The 22,837-nt window shown below is 38.4% G+C and overlaps 1 protein-coding gene across 2 annotated transcripts in view; it reads left to right on the top strand.

The window, feature by feature from the left end:
* Nucleotides 1-22,837, top strand: part of nrp2b (neuropilin 2b) — a 123,502-nt gene that overhangs the window by 11,587 nt on the left and 89,078 nt on the right. For both annotated transcript variants that reach the window (XM_054786938.1, XM_054786939.1), the window contains exon 2: nt 10,024-10,204. In XM_054786938.1, the coding sequence (XP_054642913.1) occupies nt 10,024-10,204 (181 nt within the window). The remainder of the gene's footprint in view (nt 1-10,023; nt 10,205-22,837) is intronic.

Genomic DNA, 22,837 nt, shown 5'->3' with positions numbered 1-22,837 from the left:
TTGATGTGTTGATGTTCCACTTGTGGTTTTGTCCAGTGAGCTTTTCTGTGCTGCTGACTTTCTCCTTTCACAAGATGAGAGACAGATGTTCTGGCATTACTCATTTTTTCTTTCTCAACGTTTCGCTTTTCTTTTTCCTCTCTTCTCTCCTCATTCCTGAGGTGTCTCACGTTTGGATGACTAAAATCCCACTGGGTTGCATCCAACGTAGACAAAGCAGCCTGTTATTTTCTGTACTTCTCATATTCCCATCTTCGCACTGTCTGATTTTTACAACTAATATGTCTGCATACTACTGTAGGTCACAATGCCGGGAAACAAATGTCGTGTGTTCTGCGCCTGAAACAAACATGGTGATACAATCGCAGTAAGTTTCCAGCACAGATACTTGGGTAATTAGGTTTTTGTTATTAAGTCATGATGCGGATTTCCTATACATCCTGGCGAGATTGTATTCAGTCGTGCTGGCACTTGCTACTTTCTTTGGTCTCATGGTGGGTTATTTATCAGTTGCACTAAATCATGATCACCTGCAGGGGTGTCCAAACTTTTTCCAGCGAGGGCCACACACTGAAAAATGAAAGGATGCAAGGGTCACTTTGATATTTTGTTATGTAAGTAATAAAAAAACTGCATCTCAGCTTTGTGATATAGGGGGAAAAAGCGTATTATTAGTATGAACTTCAGTCTTCTCTTTTTTCCCCATTTTTGGTGTTAAAATGTTTCAAATATTTCAACTTTTTTTTTAATAATCTGAATACACTTTTTTTCCCATAATAGTATTACTTTATTCCCATAATAGTATTACTTTATTCCCATAAAACTTTTATATTGTTACTTTTTCCGCAACCTAATTTTACAAAAGCTACACCTTTATTTTGTGTTGTTTCTCATAATATTGTGACTTAAAATAAATAACATATTTTTCTTTAATATTTCAACGCTATGCTGCTAAAATGACATTTTTTTCTTCTAATATTACAAGTTTATTCTCATAAAACATGTTCTTGTTAGAGAAGTAATTAGTTGCTTTTTGTCTTAATATTTTTGACTTTATTCCCATAGTATTATAACTTTTTCCGCAACCTAATTTTCCACAAATGACAACTTAATTTGCTTGTTTTTTTTTGTTTTTCATAATATTACAATGTTAAAAAATAACGAATTTCTTTAATATTTCAAGTTTATGTAACTAATGTTACTTTCCTTCATAACATTACTTAAAAAAATATCATATTTCTTAAATAATTCAAATGTATGCTCTTAAAATGATGTTATTTTTCCTCATAATATTTCATATATATTCTTGTAATATTTCAACTTTTTATCTTAATATTTTGATTTTATTCTTGTATAATGACTGCTGATTTTTTGCTTTTGACTTTTTTTTTAAATTATAATTTGGAATGTGCCAAAGGTCAATAAAAAAGTGCACTTAATAAAACAGCTTTGAACTAGTGGCTTTGGCGCGAACAGCGCGAACGGAGTAGTTTGTGTCATGCAATACTGTACAAGAAACTAAGAAAAAAATTTGGGGGCGAAACCCGAATCATACGAAAGTGTGACGTATGAAAACCGAGGTTTGACTCTACCTGCTTCCAACAAAAGTAAATTCTGTACAACTTAGCAATTGTGATGATGACACACCAAAAGTACAGCACAGCCCCTTCGTAAGCACACACACATGCACACACAAACCGCTAATGTTTTCACTAAAGTCAAACCACCATGCAACATTTGCATAAGAAAAAAATGGCGAGAACAGGGCGAAAAATGATCACTAAAAGGAAAAATTAATCCACTGGAGAGCTTATAAACAGCATTAGAAAATTAGCATTTCGCAGCAAAACAAGGGTTAGTGGAGACAGTTGTGTGGTTTTGTTCGGGTTTTGGGATGCATGCATGTCTATACAGTATAAGAGTGTGTGTTGTGTATGTGTGTTGGCTAAGGACATGTTGGCAAAAGATGCTGAATAGGTGCTATCAGGCAGCAATGCAAAATGTGTCAGAAAGACATAAATAATGCAGTGACCTGTCTTATATCCCTGCTAGACTGCTTAGCACCATTTACCGCTACTTATGCTGTGTAAGCGTGTGTGTGTGCGTGTGTGAATACTGTGATGTCTAAACCAGAATGGGATGGGCGAAGCTCAGCGGTTGTGTTTGTGCATTTATTGTGACTCTGTGGTCTGAATGCAGCTTCTCCCAGAGGATCGCACACGCTGTTGTGGTTTACAAATAAAAAGCTGCCTTATGTGATGTGTGAGAAGAAATAGAAGCAAGTGTGTATGTCCTGTGTGTGCTACAAGTAAGAGGAGACAGTGGAAATTGTCTCCTGATCATCTTAAGGTTCATAACGACTCTGACTCGATCGTGTTCATTTTGCTTTTGATCTTTTTTCTCTTCTCTTTGTCCTGTCTCGTTCTCTGACAGTCTCTCCACGCTCTCTCGAATTCTGTCACTTTTACCTGTTTTATGATTCTTGACATGAAGTCAAGCTTTTTTCTTAACTCAGCATATTCTGTGTTCTCACACAGACAGGTCACCGTGCTTTAGTACGGAATGCAAATCAGCATCGCATTGCATCTACTTCTGGAAACTGCATGCTGACAGCTTCTTTTGGGCACAGTATACTGTCATTCGGTGTACAGTACCTGTATCAAAATGTTTGACAGTAATGCTCAGGTTTGATTGACACTGTCAGAGAAGTGTTAATTAAGTGTGGTTGTAGGGGTAGTGCAGAAATGGATAATAAAAAGACAACACTCCCTTTTCAGAAGACACAGAGCACATAGACTCATATACTGTATGATACAGGAGGTCCTCAGTTTACTTACAAGTTACATTCGCGGTTATTTGGTTCTAGACCCAATCGTGATAAGTGAATATCAGTGAAGTAGTATTCCTTATTTATAAATCTAATATATTGTTAGTTTGAACATAGAAAACCTGTTTACAACATTCTAATTAAGTTTTTTTTAAACATTATTAGAGCTCTCCAGACCTTAAATAACACCCCTCTAGTCACCTTTACACTCATATTACCCAATATTGTCGACATAATAAAAGAAAATAAGCAATTTGAAAAAAAAATAAGACTTGTGCATGTGTGTGTTCCTGTAAATGTTTTCCGGGGTTAGAGGAGCTGAGTGGGGGACGACAGGAAGCAATGTTGGGGTCAGAGTTAAGTTTTAGCTTATCATGGGTTATGGATGCAACAGTAACCTGTGTTAGGGGTTGTTGCCCTTTTTGTGAGATCATTGAAACCGGCAATAAAAGCCTGTTGTTCCAGCAATCAAGTCTGGTACTCGTGTGTCTCACCGAACATTACAGTAACATTACTGACACTGGGTGCAAGGTGTAGAATACTACATATCATTGCAACATCTTTGAATGTGTCTTGTGAATGCCTTACAGTCATGGAAAAATTATTAGACCACCCTTGTTTCTTCAGTTTATTGATCCATTTTAACGCCTGTTTGTTTGGCCAAATATAATAATGATAACAAATATAAAACTCATAAAAGTTGAATTTAAGAGCTGATATCTCGCAACTTCCATTGTACTGCCAAAACATTTTACTCTTACCCTTTTAACTTTTGTTGTCATTGTTATATTTGTCCAAACAAAAGTACCATTAGTTGTATCAGGCATTAAAATGAAAAAACTGAAACTTCATAAAACTGAAGAAACAAGTGTGGTCTAATAATTTTTTCCATGACTGTATATTTAGTTTAGTTCATTTAGCCATTTTTATGCTTAATTTAGGCACAAAAACACGTAAAATTTGCTTGAATAAGGATTTTTTTTTTGCTAATAATAGGCCGTATTCAACCACGAAACAGCATGATTTATTAACTTATGTATTAAAAAAAAAAGTGATAGAGTGAAACCACAAAATTCGAAGAGCAAAGTGGCGAGGAATTACTGTATTTACACCTACATTAACACCTAAGTCGCTCATACTGTATACAGAACACATTAGGCGCATATAAAATACAATAAAAAAAGATTAAATACAAGAGAGAACAACTGTTCGCTTTTATCCCTGTGCTTGCCTCGCACACCGGAGAGGCAGGCTTATCGGGAGGAGGAAGTCTCCATAATGAGACCACAGCACTGCTTAGTTATCACTTTCCATTTCATAGGAACACGTCCTTGGATATGTTCAAAGATACCATTGTTAGCCTTGATGATGGTCGCAACAGTCAAACTTTGGTTGACATTTCTCCACTTTTAGATGTCTAATTTCACTTCATATTTCACTTCCACTTTCCTCCTCATTCAGAAGAGTCTGCTTCAGGCTTGGGAGACTTACTGAAGGGCAAACAGTTAACTAAGAAAAACAAAAGTGACATTATCCTTCCTCAGTGCAGCGCGACTACGCATTCTTCCCCTGACTTGTTCTTCCGCCCCGTGCACGCAGCTAGTTCTCTTTTTGTACGATAATTAATCATTTGTTTATCTGTACAATAGTGCATTAGTAAACCTCACTCTCTGACACCTTAAGAGCTGTGCTGGACAACGAGTTGACAGCTGAGGTAGCACAACTCTCCTGTAGCGGGGATCTGTGGGTTTGAACCCAGGCAGGATGCGGGGCTGGCTGGACTGCTTGGATCACAGTAACACGAAAACCCGTAATAAGAGGACAACCTGTATATTTATTTTAGTGAAAAATTTAAAATACTTTCAATTGTAGTTGTTGACTCATGAGATTCAGCTTAATTAAACCGCATTTGTGATCCAATACAAGTGCTATATCAGATATTCTACATGTACAAAGATAATAATGCTGCTTTCCATTGAAACTCTCAAAGCGTAATTGAGATAACCATATGGTTATTACTTTTGGACAATGAGTGCTGTCTATGAAGAGGTGATTGGCTGCTGCTGCTGCTTCCTGTGAGGTTTCTTTGTGGTTTAACACTAATCCAAGTGGTGCTGAGATGAGATAAGCCCGGCAGGGTTGCACTGGCCTTGTAATTCTACTCCTGTGTTGCTGTATGTCACCAGGAAGATTAGAAACAGATAGGATGATGGCAGCCATGACTGCCTGGCTCTTAAAAACTGAGGCGGGAGCATGAAAGATTGAAATGGGTGGGGGGGGGGCTCACACTGAGGTGATCACTGATTGTTTACAGACAGCTGGAGGTAGGCAGCAGATCTCGATGCCAACATATCCATCACTTGGAGTGCTGCTTGCTGAGATGTGACCCCTTTTCACTCTTTTTACTCAGCAGTCTGTGTGTATTTGTGTACTTCAGCCAGAATTAGACGCTGGATGATGATTTACCTTCTATTTACAGTCTGAACACGTGCCTGACTCCAACTGGTAATGTCAAGCGGGCATATGCTCACGTTTGCCTATCTATTAATAGTTATGAAACATGATGTATTCTGCTGAGTAGTTTGAGTCATAGTGGTAAAAATAAACACCACAACTTAGCAATATTCAACTCCAAGGCCTTTGTCCAAAATATTGGTTAAAACCACAATGACATTTGTTGCCATTTGGTTTTAGTGGAATTTTAAACCGAAACTCATATTGTTAATAGTTCCAAGATTAATTACGACTCAGCAAAATGTTTTCATTTTTGATAACTGGGTATAATGCTTTAAAATGAGATGGCGCTAAAACAAAATAACAGCCTTTGTTCTTGAATTTTGCTTAGAAGATGTGTAGCTCACACATGCAAAAAAAACCCCCAAAAACGACAATCTTGAGTCACACAGACTTGCAATCTCATTTCTATATTGACAACCCATCCATCCATCCATCCATTTTCTTCCACTTATTCGAGTCCAAGCCATGGGGGCAGCAGTTTCAATAGGGAAGGCCAGACTTCCTGGTCTCTGGCTACCTCTAGGACATAATCCCCCCAGCATGTCCTAGGTCTACGCCGGCGCCTCCTCCTGTAGGCTTGCCTGAAAACCTCACCAGGGACTAGATGCCTGAGCCACGTCAACAGGCTCCTCTCGATATGAAGGACCAGTGGCTCTACTTTGAGCTCCTCCTGAATGACTGATCTCCTCATCCTATTGCTTAGGGTAAGACCAGTTACCCTACAAGGGAAACTGATTTCGGCTGCTTGTATCCTTGATCTTGCTCTTTCGGTCACTACCCAAAGCTTGTGACCATAGGTGAGGGTAGGACTGCAGATCGACCGGTAAATCGAGAGTTTACCTTCTGGCTCAGCTCTCTATTCGCTTCTCCGATTCGCCTGTTGATCTCTCACTCCAGCCTTTCCTCACTCATGAACAAGAACCTGAGATCCTTGACTAGACTGTCAACATGGGATCTCCCATTAAGAAGGGTGGAAAAACCCAGGGTTTCTGGTACATGTAATTGATCGTGGCGGCCCGCCACTACAAAATAAAAGCTGCTACACCTTAAAACTTAACTTGAAAACCATGTTAAGTAATATATTGTATGAATGTACAGTATATACTCCATATGCTATATAGATACATACATAGCTTATTATTTACACACATATTGGCCACAATTAGTTTGAAAACAATTAGAAATGTCATAAAAATGTTTTACGCTTTATTTGAATGCTAATGTCGCGGCACTAGCGTCTTGTGTTGGCCTTCACTGTGTTCCTTATTATCATGCAAATAAAAAAAATAGTCCGTAAAATGTGTAGTCATTTGTCGACAGCCTGTCACATGCAAAGCCTATCTATGCCAGCGTGTGTGATACAGCAGCTCACATTTCAATCTCATTTGACTTTGTGGCCATTTGCACTGCCTCTCTGGTGGTAGCTAGCTAGATCACGTGCGAGCTAGAAGTGGCTATCACATCCATGCTGACTTACTTTTTAATGTGTCAGTTAACAGTTTTGCTCTCTTGTTATCATTATAATACTTATGGCTTGTCTTCAAAACACTAGCTGTGTGTCTGAGTTGTTGAAGAAACACGTAGTGTGTCCAGCTTTAGACAGTGATGCTGCCACAGGAGTCTCCAACAGGTAACTCATATGCTAGCAGTAGCTCACCAGCTGATGTTGAGTAGTTCACCAAAGAATATTTGCTTCACCTCTTTGGAGTTTTATAAGTGTTCTATTCAAACATGATTTAATGACAAATGAGCACACTGAGTAGAGATGTACTTTTTAAATAACTACAATTAAAGAGGAGAAGCGGTATAGATAATGGATGGATGGATGGATAAATGTTGGCAATTAAATGTTACATAAAAAAGCTCACCTCTCCTTTCTTTTTGTCAGAGTAGATTTAATAATCCTGCAAGTTGGATACGCCTGTGCTATCATAACCCTGGAGTCTCAATTTATACTCTTTACGCAGGACACATTTCTATAACAAAAATATTAAATTATTTTATTTTGTTAATTGTGTTATTTTGAACAAAAAAAATATATAATTGAACATTTCATTTCCCGTGTATTAGTTTTACTCTAAAACAGGCATTAAATGAAATGACAAAAAACAAAATGTTGTACTTTTGTACTAATAGTTATATGGTAATATTGGACTAAATAGGTCAGGTAACAAAAAGAGGCTCAACATTTTAAACTCTCACCTATTGTTCTCAGTTCATTGTCTGCTGGTTGTAGAAGAACGTTAAACAAATAAGTTAAAAAATTAAGTCATAACACAATTGTTATTTGTCATAATAAAGAAAAATTACCGATGCAGCGGCGGCACGACACAGTGGTGGCAGACCAATGCAGCCCACCACCACAGCTTCAGAAAATCCTAGGGGAAACGCTGAAACCACTGGACATTTCTTTAAAGCACAAATAGACAACGAGTCTAATAATAACGTAAACGCACGTTCATGTCTTGATGAAATCTACAGTAGTCCCAGAAAATCACAATCTCAATTAAATGCAAGAAAATTGTGAGTCACATTTTGTCCACAATCGTGCAGCCCTAACATTCATCTTGTTAGTCAATGAATACAGTCTGCAAATTGCATCAAACAGGCAGTCATGATGCTACACAATAGACAGCACAGATGTAACACAGTGGAGTTGTGTGTAACAGGCATGTTATGCCATTGGCTGTCACCCGTAGATGTGAGTTATGATTTGAATTGTGTCAGTGTTCTGAATGAGCGCCATTCAGGATGAGATGACACGCACACGTATGACTGCTGACAAGTGAATCTGCTCTGTGATAGTAATTGTGGCATCTGGGTGCTCCAGTCACTGTGTGTGTCTGTGTGTGTGTGTGTGTGTGTATGCGCAGGAGAGGAGGTGAATGGGGTCTTTGTACATCATGTGTTGCGTCGACCTTTGACACCACATCTACATATACACTGACTTCTTTGTAATCCATCCTGTCTCTGCAAACACTACCTTATCTCCCTTGAATCGGATGTGCACCCATACCACGGATACCACCCTTTATGGTAGCTGTGCTGCTACACGATACTAATACTGTACTTTTTGCATTGTTTAGTTACATAGTTGTTTCTAAAGAACCTCACCCAGAAGTACTATAACATTTGGGAAAAATATATATATATATATATATATATATATATATATATATATATATTATGGGAAAAAGACACAATGTGTCTGGCATGCCTTTGCAGTTTTTTTTCGAGCAGGAGATACTAGTTTTATTATTGTTATTATTTGACTGCTCACGCAAGAACTGCAATACTCATGTTGCTAGAACATGACACTATTTGGGTATAATTTTTATACCTATACAAACTTCTACTTAATGGCTTATGAGTTCATGAGGCATAATTATATGACTCATGGTAAAAATGACATCTAAAATAATGTATATAATATAAATATTAAATAAAATAGATGCCTTAAAACAAGGGCTGTCCAGTGATTACAATTTGTAATCAGATTAGTAACACTTTTTAAATTAATTTATCATGATTTCACCATTTGCAACTATATCTGGAATATAACAGAATGATAAATGACAGGACAATATTATATTCATTAGTTTGTATTAACAGCTCCAAATGAACTGAATATTTAAATCAAGCAAAAAGAGCGCAGAAAGACACCACACTTGTCTCTATCTATTTTGCCTCGCCTCTTTGATAGTAGCGAAACATTTGAATCACGCTTTAACTGTGTTATTAAGGTGTTGCATTCAAATACACCATGTAGTTTAAGTTGAATTCACGCTTTGAGTGTATTTTCTGGGATTTCCGAGCAGACTGAAAGGGTCTCTGACATGACTCATCAGCTTTGCTCAAATACTGTATGTTATACTGTATATCGTTTGTAATTATGTTCTACATTGTTCGATTTCTGAAAGTGAACGGTAAGTTTGCGAAAATTACATTTATAGTTGATGGCGCCAGCCATGACGAACTAGCTCGCAGCTGAGTCCGTTTCTGGAAGTGACGCATGCAGGGTAACATAATTACAAACAAAATATAACATATTTAAGCAAAATTGATAAATCATGTCAGGGACCCTTTAAATGCAGCAAATTATACATCCGCATTAAGAGTTACAAAGTGAGTGATAATAATATCTACTGATTGTTTTTCTTTCTGTTGTTATTTAGACCACACATACACACACAATAAAGATGATGTTGGGATGGAGTTCGCAGTGTCTATGAACGCACCTCGTGGTAGTGTGGTGGGGAATGAGGAATTGTTGAGAACGCAGAGACATGTTTGCCAGTTGGAGACACATTGGAATTGCACTGCTGTTGATATGTTCAGGTCAGAGTAAAGTTATAAAACAGCGTCAGGCTCTGTGTAAATCTGTGGGGAGGCTACATGTGCCCCCATCTGTCGTCATTCCAGAGAGGTGTGTTTTGCCATGATGCGCATGCGTTAATTAGGCTAAAAAAATGCTAACTGCATTAATTAAATAATGTAGTTACCACCAATAATGCTGTATTTTTGACAGCTCTACTGAAAACTGATATTGTACATATACAACTCTGTCAGTTTTTTCACAAAAAAGTGTCAGAAAACTTACAATTACCTGTGTAAACCAGACTTTTCTTAACATTGTGCATGTCATGTAGTAATCCCTTCACCCATCTTTCCATATACAGGGTCTGAGCAGTGTGGGGGCTATCTCGATGCCAGCGATGCAGGCTATATCACCACTCCTGGGTACCCGCTGGAGTATCCACCCCATCAGAATTGCCGTTGGATAATCACAGCGCCAGAACCTTCTCAACGCATCGTACTCAACTTCAACCCACACTTTGAGATTGAGAAACTAGACTGCAGGTAAGGATGAAGAAACTTGAGTTTCCATAGTTTTGCACAGCATGCATACAGAGAGAAGTCATTCTCACTGTCTTGGTTACTGCTGGGAAGTCATTAGGAAGGTCAGCTTGACACATTGAAAATCAGCACTAGTTCACAAGATATTTTGTAGTATATTTCTTTTCTTTCTCCATATCATTTTCTGTTACATTATTATGCAAAAAAAAAACCTGCAGTGAGAGAGCTACTGGCTATATCTGGTCAGCCCACTCTCCTCCTGTTTCTCTGGCTTCAGCTACCCCATAATAATCACTTTGGGACCTCCCAGAGTCCCTCATCTCTAAATATCAAAGCTTAATTACCACACATTTACAGTTCCAGGATGCTTTTCGCACTTTGAACAAATTAATCCAGTCAGGAGAGGATTTGCTGTCTTTCGTCAGTTTTGAGTGTTTACTAATGTCATAGAGTGTAACTGAGAGAAATGCATAAGTACGTCAGCACAAAATTGAAATACAGTGTATCCCCTGCACATTCATAATTCAACATTCATGGCTACCCACATTTGCAGATTTTTGTTCACCTTTTTTTTATTTAAGTTGTTTTTTTGTTTTTTTTTTCCAAAATAGACCGATCATTCACCACAAGTTTGTAATATTTGTGATTGTTTTGTTTTTTAATGACACATTGCATTTCTATCCATGCTTCACTGTTTTTAAGTCAACCGTACATATTTCACACTTTGTTGGACGGTCGTTGAACATTTGGGGGGGGTTGGGTTGTGTGCTGTTTGGTTGGCTATGAAAGCACTAGCTTCGACAGTCAGTCCGGCCTCAGAACTTGCAGCCAAGTTAACACAAGTTAATATATTATCGTAAGTCGTTACTGGAATTACAATAGGCAAGCAGTGTGGATTATGTAGGCATGGCTTGGAGAGACGCCTTCTCCAGCCTGACAGCCAGGGTAAAGACTACACCCTAACTCCGATTTCATCTTTTCATCAATCACCTTACATTGTCTGTCGTTCATTAGTGGTGAGCCTATAGATGTTATACGTTAAATGTGTTTAATAAGTGTGTGAGGCATATTGAGGGCTTAAACCTGGATTGTTTTGCGAAATGGAAAAGAGAACATCGACGTCAAGCTAGCAAGAGGGGTTTGGAGGCGGGGTGGAGGGGTGTCAAACATTTTTATGGCCATACCCATTACTCACATTACTCGCCATTCGCTGGTGAACCCGTACGTAACCCCCGTGAAAAGGGGGGAGCTACTCTACAGGGTGCAGCTACAAGACAAACATGAGGGCAAACAGACATGCTGGGAAATAATGAACTCATGCTGGTACAGAAGTATGACACTGATTAAGCAGCCAGCAGTCATACTTGCTGTAATGGGAGAACCAACTACAAAGTAATGCTCTGAGCGCATTGTTTTATACAACAATACATTTGTTTATCTGGCACCTTTCAAAACTAATTACTTAAAGGCATGCAGTGACAGGTCAAAACCAGTATAACCTAATATGCAAGAGCACATTTTTTTTAACCCGCTCTTAAAAGCTGAATACGGTAACCAAAACATCTCATTATGATGCTATTGTTAAATTAATACTATAAAAAAAGACTAATATCTGTCTATGCACCAAAATTGATCATTATTTTATTACTCCTGTATTGAAGCTTATTCATTTCTGCAAGTATACTTCATGAAATGTATGCAGAATATATACAATGTAAACCTCTACAGAATTAGTGAGCTTTGAGTGCAAGAGGAATTTTGGCAAGTACTGTTACTTGCTATGTCCTATGAAACTGATGTACTTGAATGCAGCAGTGCTGTATATGTGTGGGTTACAAATTCAGTAATACTTACATAGTTCGGCCTTTCCCCCCACACAGTGTCCCTGTTCGCATCAATAATTGATTGGGTGACTACCCCCACTAAGATTTGCTAAAATCATTTGGACATTTCCTTGGCGGAATTGAGGCATCAATATTTCACCTGGCTGTTTGTTGAAAGCATAAAAAGGTTGAAAAGCTGTGTGTTGTTGTGGCTTTGCTCTACTTTCACTCTAGAATTGAAAGAGAAATATCCTTCTATTTCGCCTCCTTTTCACCCCCTGCCAGTTGCTCCTCCTTGTGAACATTTTATGCTGTCATTCTCCCAGCAGGGGAGCATCTAATTCAGGTGTAAAAACAAGGGGATTTGACTGTTTGATGAAGCATGTTGTATTGTATTTGTCTTGTCTTGTCAGACTTGCGTTTTCAGTCCAGTGGAACCTGTTTATGTCGACGCCACTTGGACAGACTGACATACTGTAAGACAGGAGTGTCCAAACTTTTTGCAACATATTTTTTTTCCCCGTAAAAACAAGAAAAATATGATAAATGTTTTTTAAGACAAAGCTGTGTGTTATTAGTTATTAATATCAACATTTCAGCTTATGCTCAATTTTTCCAATTTTTGTTTTTTTTTGTTTTTTGTTTAATTTTATTACTACATTGTGTTGTGGGTCAATAAAAACAAGCCACGGCCCTCAAATGGCCCCTGTGCCGCATGTTTTTGTGCATATTCTTCATTGGATTCTTCTGTTTTTATATAGTTTGTACTCGTATCGTCTTCTTATCTAACAGAGGTGCTGTGGTAATTTTGTTGTATGTCTTGGCTACTGTGACAATAAATCTTTTCGTACAAATCTTTCTTCCGGTGGCTAACAATCTTGAAAAACTAAAGAATAAATAAATGGGTGGATTTCAAAGCTTATTTTGCACTGAACAGGACAACGTTGTGTGCATCCTTTAATGTTGCGTAACCAGACACTAGCTATGTTGCTGTCGTTGGTTTACCTCGGTTTTCATGCTCCCCAGTTTTTGTACGATCGGGTTTTTGTTGAAAATCTTTGCTAAAATTTTACCTCGGTTTTCATACACTGTCTCGATTTTCATACAGTATTGCGCATAACAAACTAGCCCGTTTGCCCTTTACTGTATCATTTGGCCAAATCGAGTGCCACAAACAAAGCACCCGACGTGCATTTTTTATTGAATGCGACTGCTAAATAACCTGCCACGGGGCAAAGAAAGCTGCGAGTGCCATAAATTTGATAGATCTCGCCAGTATCAACGGTAAGTTCTAACCATCGGTGATTTATAATTATTTTGCATTGTATTCTGCATGTAAAACTATTTGTATTTTCCACAGAATGTATTTATTTTTCATATTTTTGGGTGTCTGGAACGGATTCATTGAATTTACATTATTTCCTGTGGGGCAAATTGCCTCCGTTTTTTGTCTTTTTGGTGCCACTGTGTTCTGTCTCGACAGAAACACGTTTATTACAAGCAAACATCTCAGTTGGTTTATGTTCATTAATAACAAGTTGCCTTTCTATCCATCCATCCGTTTTTGGCATCACTTATCTTGTTCAGGGTCACGGGGGGGTGACGCCTATCCCAGCTGACTTTGGGCAAAACACCTTAGGCAGTCACAAAGCACATATAGAGACAGACAACCATCCACACTCACAGTGAAGTTGCTTTTAATACGACATAATTAATCCATATCGGGATGTAAAATGATGATGGTAACATCTGAAGCCTAATAAGCTCGATGGGATGGCGCTATTTCGGTCTACCGGCACCCAACGCCAGGTTGTGTATGTGCAGAGGGAGGCTGAAATTGATCTGTTAAGTCCAGAGGGTAAAGATGCCAAGAACAGAGAGAAGACACATCTATCATCTCTCTCTCGCTCTCTCTCTCTCACGCGCACACACACACACACACACACACACACACACACACACACGCAAACACACAAACACAAACTTGGAGAGCAATGTTATGCATCATGCCTCAGACAGTCAAGGGTTGTTTCATTATGTAACGCTGCTGAAGTAATCAGATTTATTACAGTCCTGATTGCAATTTAAAATACTAATCTGTAATCTATAATGCATTACATTTTGCTGAGCACTCAGTGGCTGCGTTGGTGAAATCGATGAAGGGCTGGTCAGTGAGCGCAAACAATATTTTCATTAAGATTCAGACACAGCAGTAATTTAATTTAAGGAGGAAGCGAGAGACACGGACATAAACCCTGGTGTTTAAAAAAGCCTGTATCCATGCCAAGATTAGAGCAGCCAGTCATGACTAAGTGTAACTTCCCCTTTTCAGTCTTATGACATGTACCACGGTGCCTTATCGTTTGTGTTTGTGTGTGTGTGTTACACACATTCAGAAAACCAGTCAACGCCATCCATCCCAACCACGCTCAATCGGTAACATGCTTGGTGAATATGCTGGCCATGCAAGAACTGGCATGTTTTCAGCTTCCGGGTATTGTGTACCGACCATTGCACCATGGGGCCAACAAACTGACTGGTTTTTGGACCCCTTGTACAATATTTGAGCGAGATAGGCCTGGTGGGTACATAGAAAAAGTTTTAGATGTTTGAGTTCGGCTTGTGAAAAATGGGACTAAAAGCAAAAGTGCTGCATTTATATATTTTTTGAGTGTAGTGGACATAATAACAGAAAATAAGACATACAAGAATAATTAGTGACATATTATAGACTCACACGTTAGCATTGGGAGAGTTCCTTGTTCCTTTTTTACTTCCTGTTCTGTACTGTTCAGTACTTGCTGTACATTGTACAACTAAAATTAAACCCAGCAAAAATTTGAAAAGGCATAATGTAATGAGAAAAAGCTGAAATGTTAAATTAATAATTAATAATAACACGAAAAATTTGTCTTTAAAAATGCATCACGTTATTTCAGCCTTTGTATAAAATGTAAAATAATATATAGAAGATATCACAGTGAGACCCACCCTCTTCTCCCCACCTCCCACCCAAACCCTGCATTTTTCAAGTTGCCGGGTGGGCTGGGAGTACACATAAAATGTATTCAAGGTTGGCAGGTGTGTATTTGTGTTCTGTCATCAGCTTTTTCCAACCAAAAACCGTCATAAAACGCCTGCAAAACAACAGACGAAAAGGTCCTACTTGTGTGTCTGTACAAGCGTGTGTATAAATAAGATTTCTCCTGCCAAAAAAGGGATGTTAAATTCTTCACGAGGTGACCCCTCAGACAGTTGAGGTTAAAGAGCTGCTCCAGCATCATATTTTCAGCGGCGATGGTGCCTTTCAACACAGCAGCTGGTTGTCTACTTCACATTTTCCTCTTGGCTCGCTGCATGGCTCCGTCTGTGAAAACTGGAACTCTATTTGGAGTCTTTGGAAAGAATATGTGTGTGTGGAGAGAGCGCACACGTACACACACGCACATGCACTCACACACACACACAGAGCTGCTTAGGGAAAACTGCAGCGTCAGGGTCTGTTGAGGGCAGGCGCAAATCTTCCTGACAGCTTCCCCTCTCCTCAGCCCTCCTAGCTCACTCATTCTCCTCCCTCGATTCATTTGACCCTTCCTCCCCCCTCCAGCATCATCACCACCATCCAACCCAGCCCATCTATCATCTTCCATCTGATCATGACCTACACATCATTCTTTTCATCACCTCCTCCTCTTCATTGCCCCCAAATGAATCACCCCTAGCCTTTCCTTCCTTCTCTCCAGTAAAAAACAGGAAGCATGACAAATGCAACATATTTAGACTTTTTCCTCTGTTTCTATGTCTTCCATTTGTCACCGCACTCCTCCACTCCTTTTATGGATTGTATTCACACACGTGTCAACTATTGAGCACCCTTTTCTGTTAGTAACATAAGCCCCTTTTTATATGCTTTCCTTATATACTCATTGACTTCATCCACTATGTATAATGCTGATCTGAGACACTCACACATGCACGTAAATGTAGAGCTCTGATACTCAGACACTCCCTCGGGCCCGGGTTTGTCCGATCGATGATGTAACGGTAATGATTGTGTGTGTGTGTAAGTGTTCAGTGTAACTTTGATGGGAGGATCTGGATCAATATATGTTAAAGCCATAATGAGGAATTGATTAATTGTCGTAGAGATTACAGTACATAGCCTCACTCCTACACAGGGACATACAATTCTATTACAATGTAGGTCTGTGTAATAATTGAGGATGTTTTTTTTCTCAAACAGACTCCCATTTTTTACATTTTTTTTTAATGATTATATTGCATGAAATCATGCTTACAAGTCTTTCATGGATATTTTGTCAATGACCTATAGTGATGGCCAACTAGATTTTTTGGATTTGATACGATATTGTTTTTGGCATTTTTTTTTTCAAATACCAACACCAAGTCATTTGTTGCCATTTTTATCCCAGTAGAACACCTGACAAATACTGGCCATTTAACCACTGTAATGTGTCTTTTTCAAAACAAATTGCCAACAACAGGCTTCTATTATGTTCTAATTATTTGTGTCACAACAGGAACAATCATAACATTAAAATAATACCAACAATAATAATCATCATCATAATAATAATAATACAGACTGCAGCTAAAACTTACCTCTGAATCCTCAGCGCCACTTCCTGTCCACAATAAATAAACTAAAATACAAATATAAAGCATTCAGAAAACGCATTCAAAGATTTTGTGATGATTTACTGTAATGTTCGGTGAGACGCACAAGCGCCACACTTAATCGGATTTTATTGGTTGTTTGAATGATCTCACAACAGGTACAATAATCCCTAATACGAGCTACTGTTGCGGCAGTAACCCACACCAAGGTAAAACTCAACTCTGAACCCCCAACGTCACTTGCTGTTGGCCCACCCACTCAGCTCCTCTAGCACGGGACCGCACTTACAGCAACACACACGAGCACGAGTCTTATTTATGTCTTAAGTGGCTTATTTTCTGTTATTATGTCTACTATATTGAGTAACATGACTATAGGGGTGTTATTTCATGTCTGGAAGGCTCTAATAAGATAAAAGCTGTATTTAGAAGGCCGTAAACAGGTTTTCTATGCTTTAACTATGAAAATATTTCATTTATATCTTAGAAATAAGAAATTCACTTATTACGGTTGAGTCTGGAACCAATTACATAAGTGCGATAAATGACGGATTACTGTACTTTACTTGTTTACAAAATGTAACCTATATAGTTTAATTGCTACCATGAAGGGACAAAGATGTCCTCTTCAAAAGTCACAATGATAATATTTTTCACATCTTTTGATCAACTTCAGTCCTTACATAAGGGTTACATTTCTGAAATAAATCCGATAAGTTGTTGGTTGTCAAAACTCAAGTTTATTAGAAGATTACCTACTTTTCCATGTATAAACATTTGTAAAAATAGAGTAATATCTGATTTGTGCTTGAAATATCACAGGTAGTTTAATATTAGTTTCGCTATTAAAACGTGTTGTTGTGCAAGTTGACCCCGGCATGGTGTCACCGCCCTTCTGGTCGGTGGTCACGTTACGTGAGTGGATCAGTTCAGTTTGACGCTGTTTAATGTTTCAGTACAAAAGTCTGTTTGTAGTAAGTTACCCGTAAAGGTGTAGAGGTGACACATGTTCTTTTTACATTTATTGATTAGTATTGATAATTTTTGATAGTGATTTAGTGATTGATACTCTTTCAATACTTGTGTGACTGACTGACTGACAGTTGCTCTTGGGTGTTAATGATTTCTTAAGAATATCGTCAAGAAAATTCCACATGTTAATCATGTGAAGAGTATAATTAATAATGAGAGTTTTAACATACAGTACACTAATGGTGGGTCTTCCAACTCCATTAGAAAGCACTCCTGAGATGTTCCTCTCTTTGTTCCGCTAAGTGGCTGAACTTCAGGTCTCATTATAATTAATTATAATGAATCTTTTCTTGCTCACCGACGGCAATCCAAGAGCAAGACTTACTCTTAGAAAAAACAACACAAACAATTCTAAACCATTTTAGAATGTCTGCCAAACCAACAGGAACAACGGCACAAATTGAGGAGTGTCTCAGTGAACAAACATGCAATACGCCAATATGAGTACTTATATAAATATTAGTGGCGGGCAGCACATTTGGTACCTGGGCCTTCAGTGGGGACTAAAGAGACCTAATCTGCCACTTAATACCACCACTATCATGTCACAATTACAAAACATTATTGATACACAAAAACTCAATATAACAAGTTGTGGTATTTCAGAAGTGGGGATGAATTCCATTATTACGAAAACAAGAAACGCAGTTAACCCGTTTTCTTTGAATACATCATCTCTAAGAAACTCCAAACCTCTACACTACAACATCATCTCGAATGGTTCAGTATCAATATTTATCTAATAACATTACAAAAACATGAAAACTCACCAGTGTATGTTCCTTAGTGGCTGTAAGCCAGTTGTACCACTTTTAAGCACTGGTCCGGAAGTGCCAAACATACCATCTCTTGGGCTCGTCCACCTCGCCTTATGATGTCTAGCTTTTTCAGGAAAAGTCTGCCATGAGAATGGATTTTAAAGTCAGTTTCTCCTCGCCCTCCGTCAGCCATTGTGAGCGTTTTTGTGTGCAAAGCGTGACAAACTCTTCTTCATCTGTTGTTGATGGCAGACAACTTTTGGTGTGCATTACCACCACTCTCCCGACGAGTCGATTTTCGGCCAATTTTTCAGGTCCGAGGCTGTCGTGAAATCTTGAAATTGCATTTTATTCAATTTGCTGAAACAACACTTTTCCAGTCTGCGAGGAGTCCAAACCCACCACACGTTCATCAGGTGTCACGGCAGGACCCAAAGATGGCGAAAAAATGAAACTTTTCTGACTGGTCGATTTTTGGCCGTTTTTCAGGTCCGCGGCTGTCGTGATATTGCATTTTCTTCAAGTTCCTAATATGACACTTTTCTGTTCCTTCTGCACGTTACACTCCTCCATGCTCTTCCACTTTCTCCTTGCTGTCGAGTGTGTTTTTACATGCAAATGATCCAAGCTGAGATTTTATCAAATGCACTTCTGACACCTTGGTGCCGTTTTTATGGCTTAAAACTGCTCTAAATGTGACATCAAGTAGTGTACAGTTGCGTCATTGCCTCTTTTTGCCTCTTGCGCAACAAAATGTAAAAGACGTATAAATACGTCTTTGGGATCGGGCATTTGGGTTTATAAACATGTATAAATACATCTTTGGTATTGAATTGTATTGTTAATCTGCAGTATCATGGGGGTGCATCTTGAATGGTGACCTTCATCACTGTGACCTCACAATTTAAATGCTTAGGCAATGCGATTTCCTTTTTCGTCATTCTTTCCCTTCAAGCAAGCCAGATAATTTTTTACACCCCTTGAAAACCAATGGATTTCAAGGAAAATGTGTGAAACAAATCCTTGTCGTTCCCTTCGGCAAGCGTGTGCAACAAACCCACTGGCTTTTTTATTTTTATTTTTTTGGTGGATAGGGGCAAGGAGAGAGAGATGATGGGATTTTAACAGCGTATTAGAAGCTGTGTTCCTCCCACACAAAAACACATCATAGGAAACCTCAAACTCCATGGATGCACTCGGCCACGGGCGCTGTGTGTGTGTATCAGTGTGTTTAATGTGTGTGTCTGAGTGTGTGTCTTAGTGCGTGTGCTCAGTTAAACGTGGATGTCTGCTCCCTACTGACGGCTTGGAGCCAAACTGGGGAAGGAAGGACAGGATGGGGGGGGGGGCACCTGTGGCTGTCAGTCCAACAAGAGAACCTGACACTACATTAGTGTCAGGTTCTCTCTCTGACCACTTCCACACTGGCCTTGCGTCATGATTTAAACATGCCGTCTTTGTGTTTTGAGTTTACAAGGAAATCTCATATCAAAAATATACAACAAAAGGTGGCGAGAAATACTTTAATATTGAATAAAGCTAAATTTGTTCTTGTTCAAAAATCACTCCACACTCTTTACTGCAATCTTCACCCACTCAATGTACTGCAAAAACGATCGGTGAGGATAATTCATAATGCCGTGTATAGAGAACATACAAACACTTTATATTTAAAATCACAGATTCAAAATTTGCTGATTTAGTAAAACTGCTAAAATAATGCATGAAGTTAACAATAACTTGTTACCTAAAAATGGCATACAGTATTTCTCTATAAGAGAGGAGAAATATGATCTTAGAGGAACATTTTACTTAAAACACTTATATGCGGAATTCAGTATGCGGAATTCAATTATGGAACGGATTGAGCAAGTAACTCAAACAATGTACCAAGGCAAGCGAATTCAAAAAACAATACAAGCTGTTGATGTTTGCTAAATATATGGCAGAAGAGTTTTGAACTTGCTTTATTATGCTTGCCTTCATCTTATTTATTTATTATTATGTTGATTATTGCATTCATTGTTCTATCATGATTGTTTTTTTTTTGTTATTTATTTATTATTACACTCATTATTATACAGTATGGAATAATATGACATGGAAAGCAGGAAGTGAATAATATGTACTGCACAAGATGTGGAACGGATAGGGGTAGGATTAAATAAGCTTTGCTTCTTCCGACTCCTTTTGGACATCATCTGTGAAATGATTCATGAGATGTATTTCATTGTAACCTGCGTGCATGTTTAAATAAAATGAAACCAAATCAAACCAAAACAAGGAAGGATGATGACACAATGGATTTACATTATTACTTAAGGGATAAATGTATTCGGTTAGTGTATGTTTCGGTTCCGGACATTCAGCAACAAATTAAAGACGCTAAACACTGTTCCACTGTACTTGTTTTATCACTGCCTGTGTGTGTTTGTTTGTTTGTTTGCTATGAGTATCAAAACTTGCGCTTGGATGTGTATGCACAGTAAATCCCCTCACCATTGTGATTTTTTTTATTACTATATATTTTTGTAACATTTTAAGCATAGTATTGCATAATGTGTTTTAATTTTTTTAGGAGCATACGTCATTGCAGTAGTTTGTGCGTGCATACAGAGCTCACACAGACACGGTAGCGCTCATGTGGTCTGGCAGATAGTTCAGTATTACAGTGCTTAACTTTTTTTCTACTTTTCCTGCGCACACACACACACACACACACAAACACACATTCTGTCACTGCTGAAAATAAGTAGGTGAGCACAACTTAATTATAACTTTGGCTATGGTACGCAGGAGGCCACACTTTAATTGCTGTAATACTCCGTTTTAGGAACTTTTGAAAAACACCCAAACATGCTGCTTTCTTACATTTTAATTCTCTTGACCTGAATTAACTCCCCCTCATAGTGGATGTTTGCCACTCCTTGTGTGACTTACAGCACCTATGGCATGCTATGGTTTATTAGTCTCAGACATGTGTAACAAGTTACATTAAGGAACATCGTGTGGTTACACTTGCACAATTCAACATGTCTGAAAAGGAGTAGGAAGAAGCAGAGTTTATTTAATCCTACCCCTTCTCCATCAGTCTGATACTGATCATTCATTCACAGCTTTTACATGTTGGCATATTTTCCTTGAAACAAAAGGAAAGTGTTGAAAGAAAAAATATCAAGAAGTTAAAATAATTACACCATAAATCTTGTGCAGCGTTAATGAAACGGTGTTCCTTTGAACAACGGAGTGAGACCTCGTCAGTCGTACAGTCACTTTATCTGTGGGGGGGGGAGACGGTGCTAGCATACACACACACACACACAGTGTAGCAAGGTAGCCTCGTGAGAAGCAATGCAAGGTAATGTAGTGGAAAAGAGGAGCAAAATAAAGATGATTGCAAAGCCAAATGCCACAACCCCCGCATGGAAATAATCATAATGAGCAAGATGAGCCCATCAACACGAACAAGCCAGACAACAACAAAGTTGCCCTCCTGAAATATATCCACCCGACAGAGTTTTCCTATCATTAAGATGCTGAGCCTTCGTCCCGACAGTCAACATTCACAGAGACGTTTGATCGACAAAGTAAATTCAAACGGAGCACCGCAAAATGGTTTGTGTTCACAAAAAGTGCACTTTCCTCCACTGCAAAAGAAATGTTGCTCTTTAATACAGTTGTAAAGCCAGAATGCTGCAAACATTTGACAGACTGTACGAATTGCATGTGAGAAAATACGTACCACAAATGGAAATTCTACAACTTTACACAGTGAAAGATGACATATTGAAGGAACTATTGCATTATTATCATCATCATCATCAACTTTATTTCAGACACATGCATGGTACATAGAACATTGTATATATTAAAAAAAATACATGATACATTATTGTTATTATATATTATCATAACATTAGTGGTTTATTTGGTTTCAAAAAATGTTGACAATAATATTGTTTAGCGTCAATTTGTGGGACAATAAAGGCACCTGCATTGTTTTGTGACTCGGTTCATTAAATAAAGAAGTTTTTATGTCCAGTTATATTTTTTTATTGTATGTTTCTTAAAATGAATGTTAAATGTCTCGTCTTGTTCTCGTGGACCCAATCTCATGCATCGTCTCATCTCGTGATTCGGGTGTCGTGACATCAAGTTTTTGTGACTTCTGGTAGTCGAGAAGATGTCATCTACCAGTGAATAATATGTACTGCACAAGATGTGGAACGGATGGGGGTTAGGATTAAATAAGCTTTACTTCTTCCTACTCCTTTTGGACATGTGGAACTGTGAAATGATTCATGAGATGTATTCCATTGTAACATGCATGCATGTTCAAATAAAATGAAATCAAACCAAACCAAACCAATCTTCAATATTTGCCC

Source organism: Dunckerocampus dactyliophorus, chromosome 9 (assembly GCF_027744805.1).
Source record: "Dunckerocampus dactyliophorus isolate RoL2022-P2 chromosome 9, RoL_Ddac_1.1, whole genome shotgun sequence".
Taxonomy (NCBI): Eukaryota; Metazoa; Chordata; class Actinopteri; order Syngnathiformes; family Syngnathidae; genus Dunckerocampus; species Dunckerocampus dactyliophorus.
This window is presented reverse-complemented; position numbering and strand designations above follow the sequence as displayed.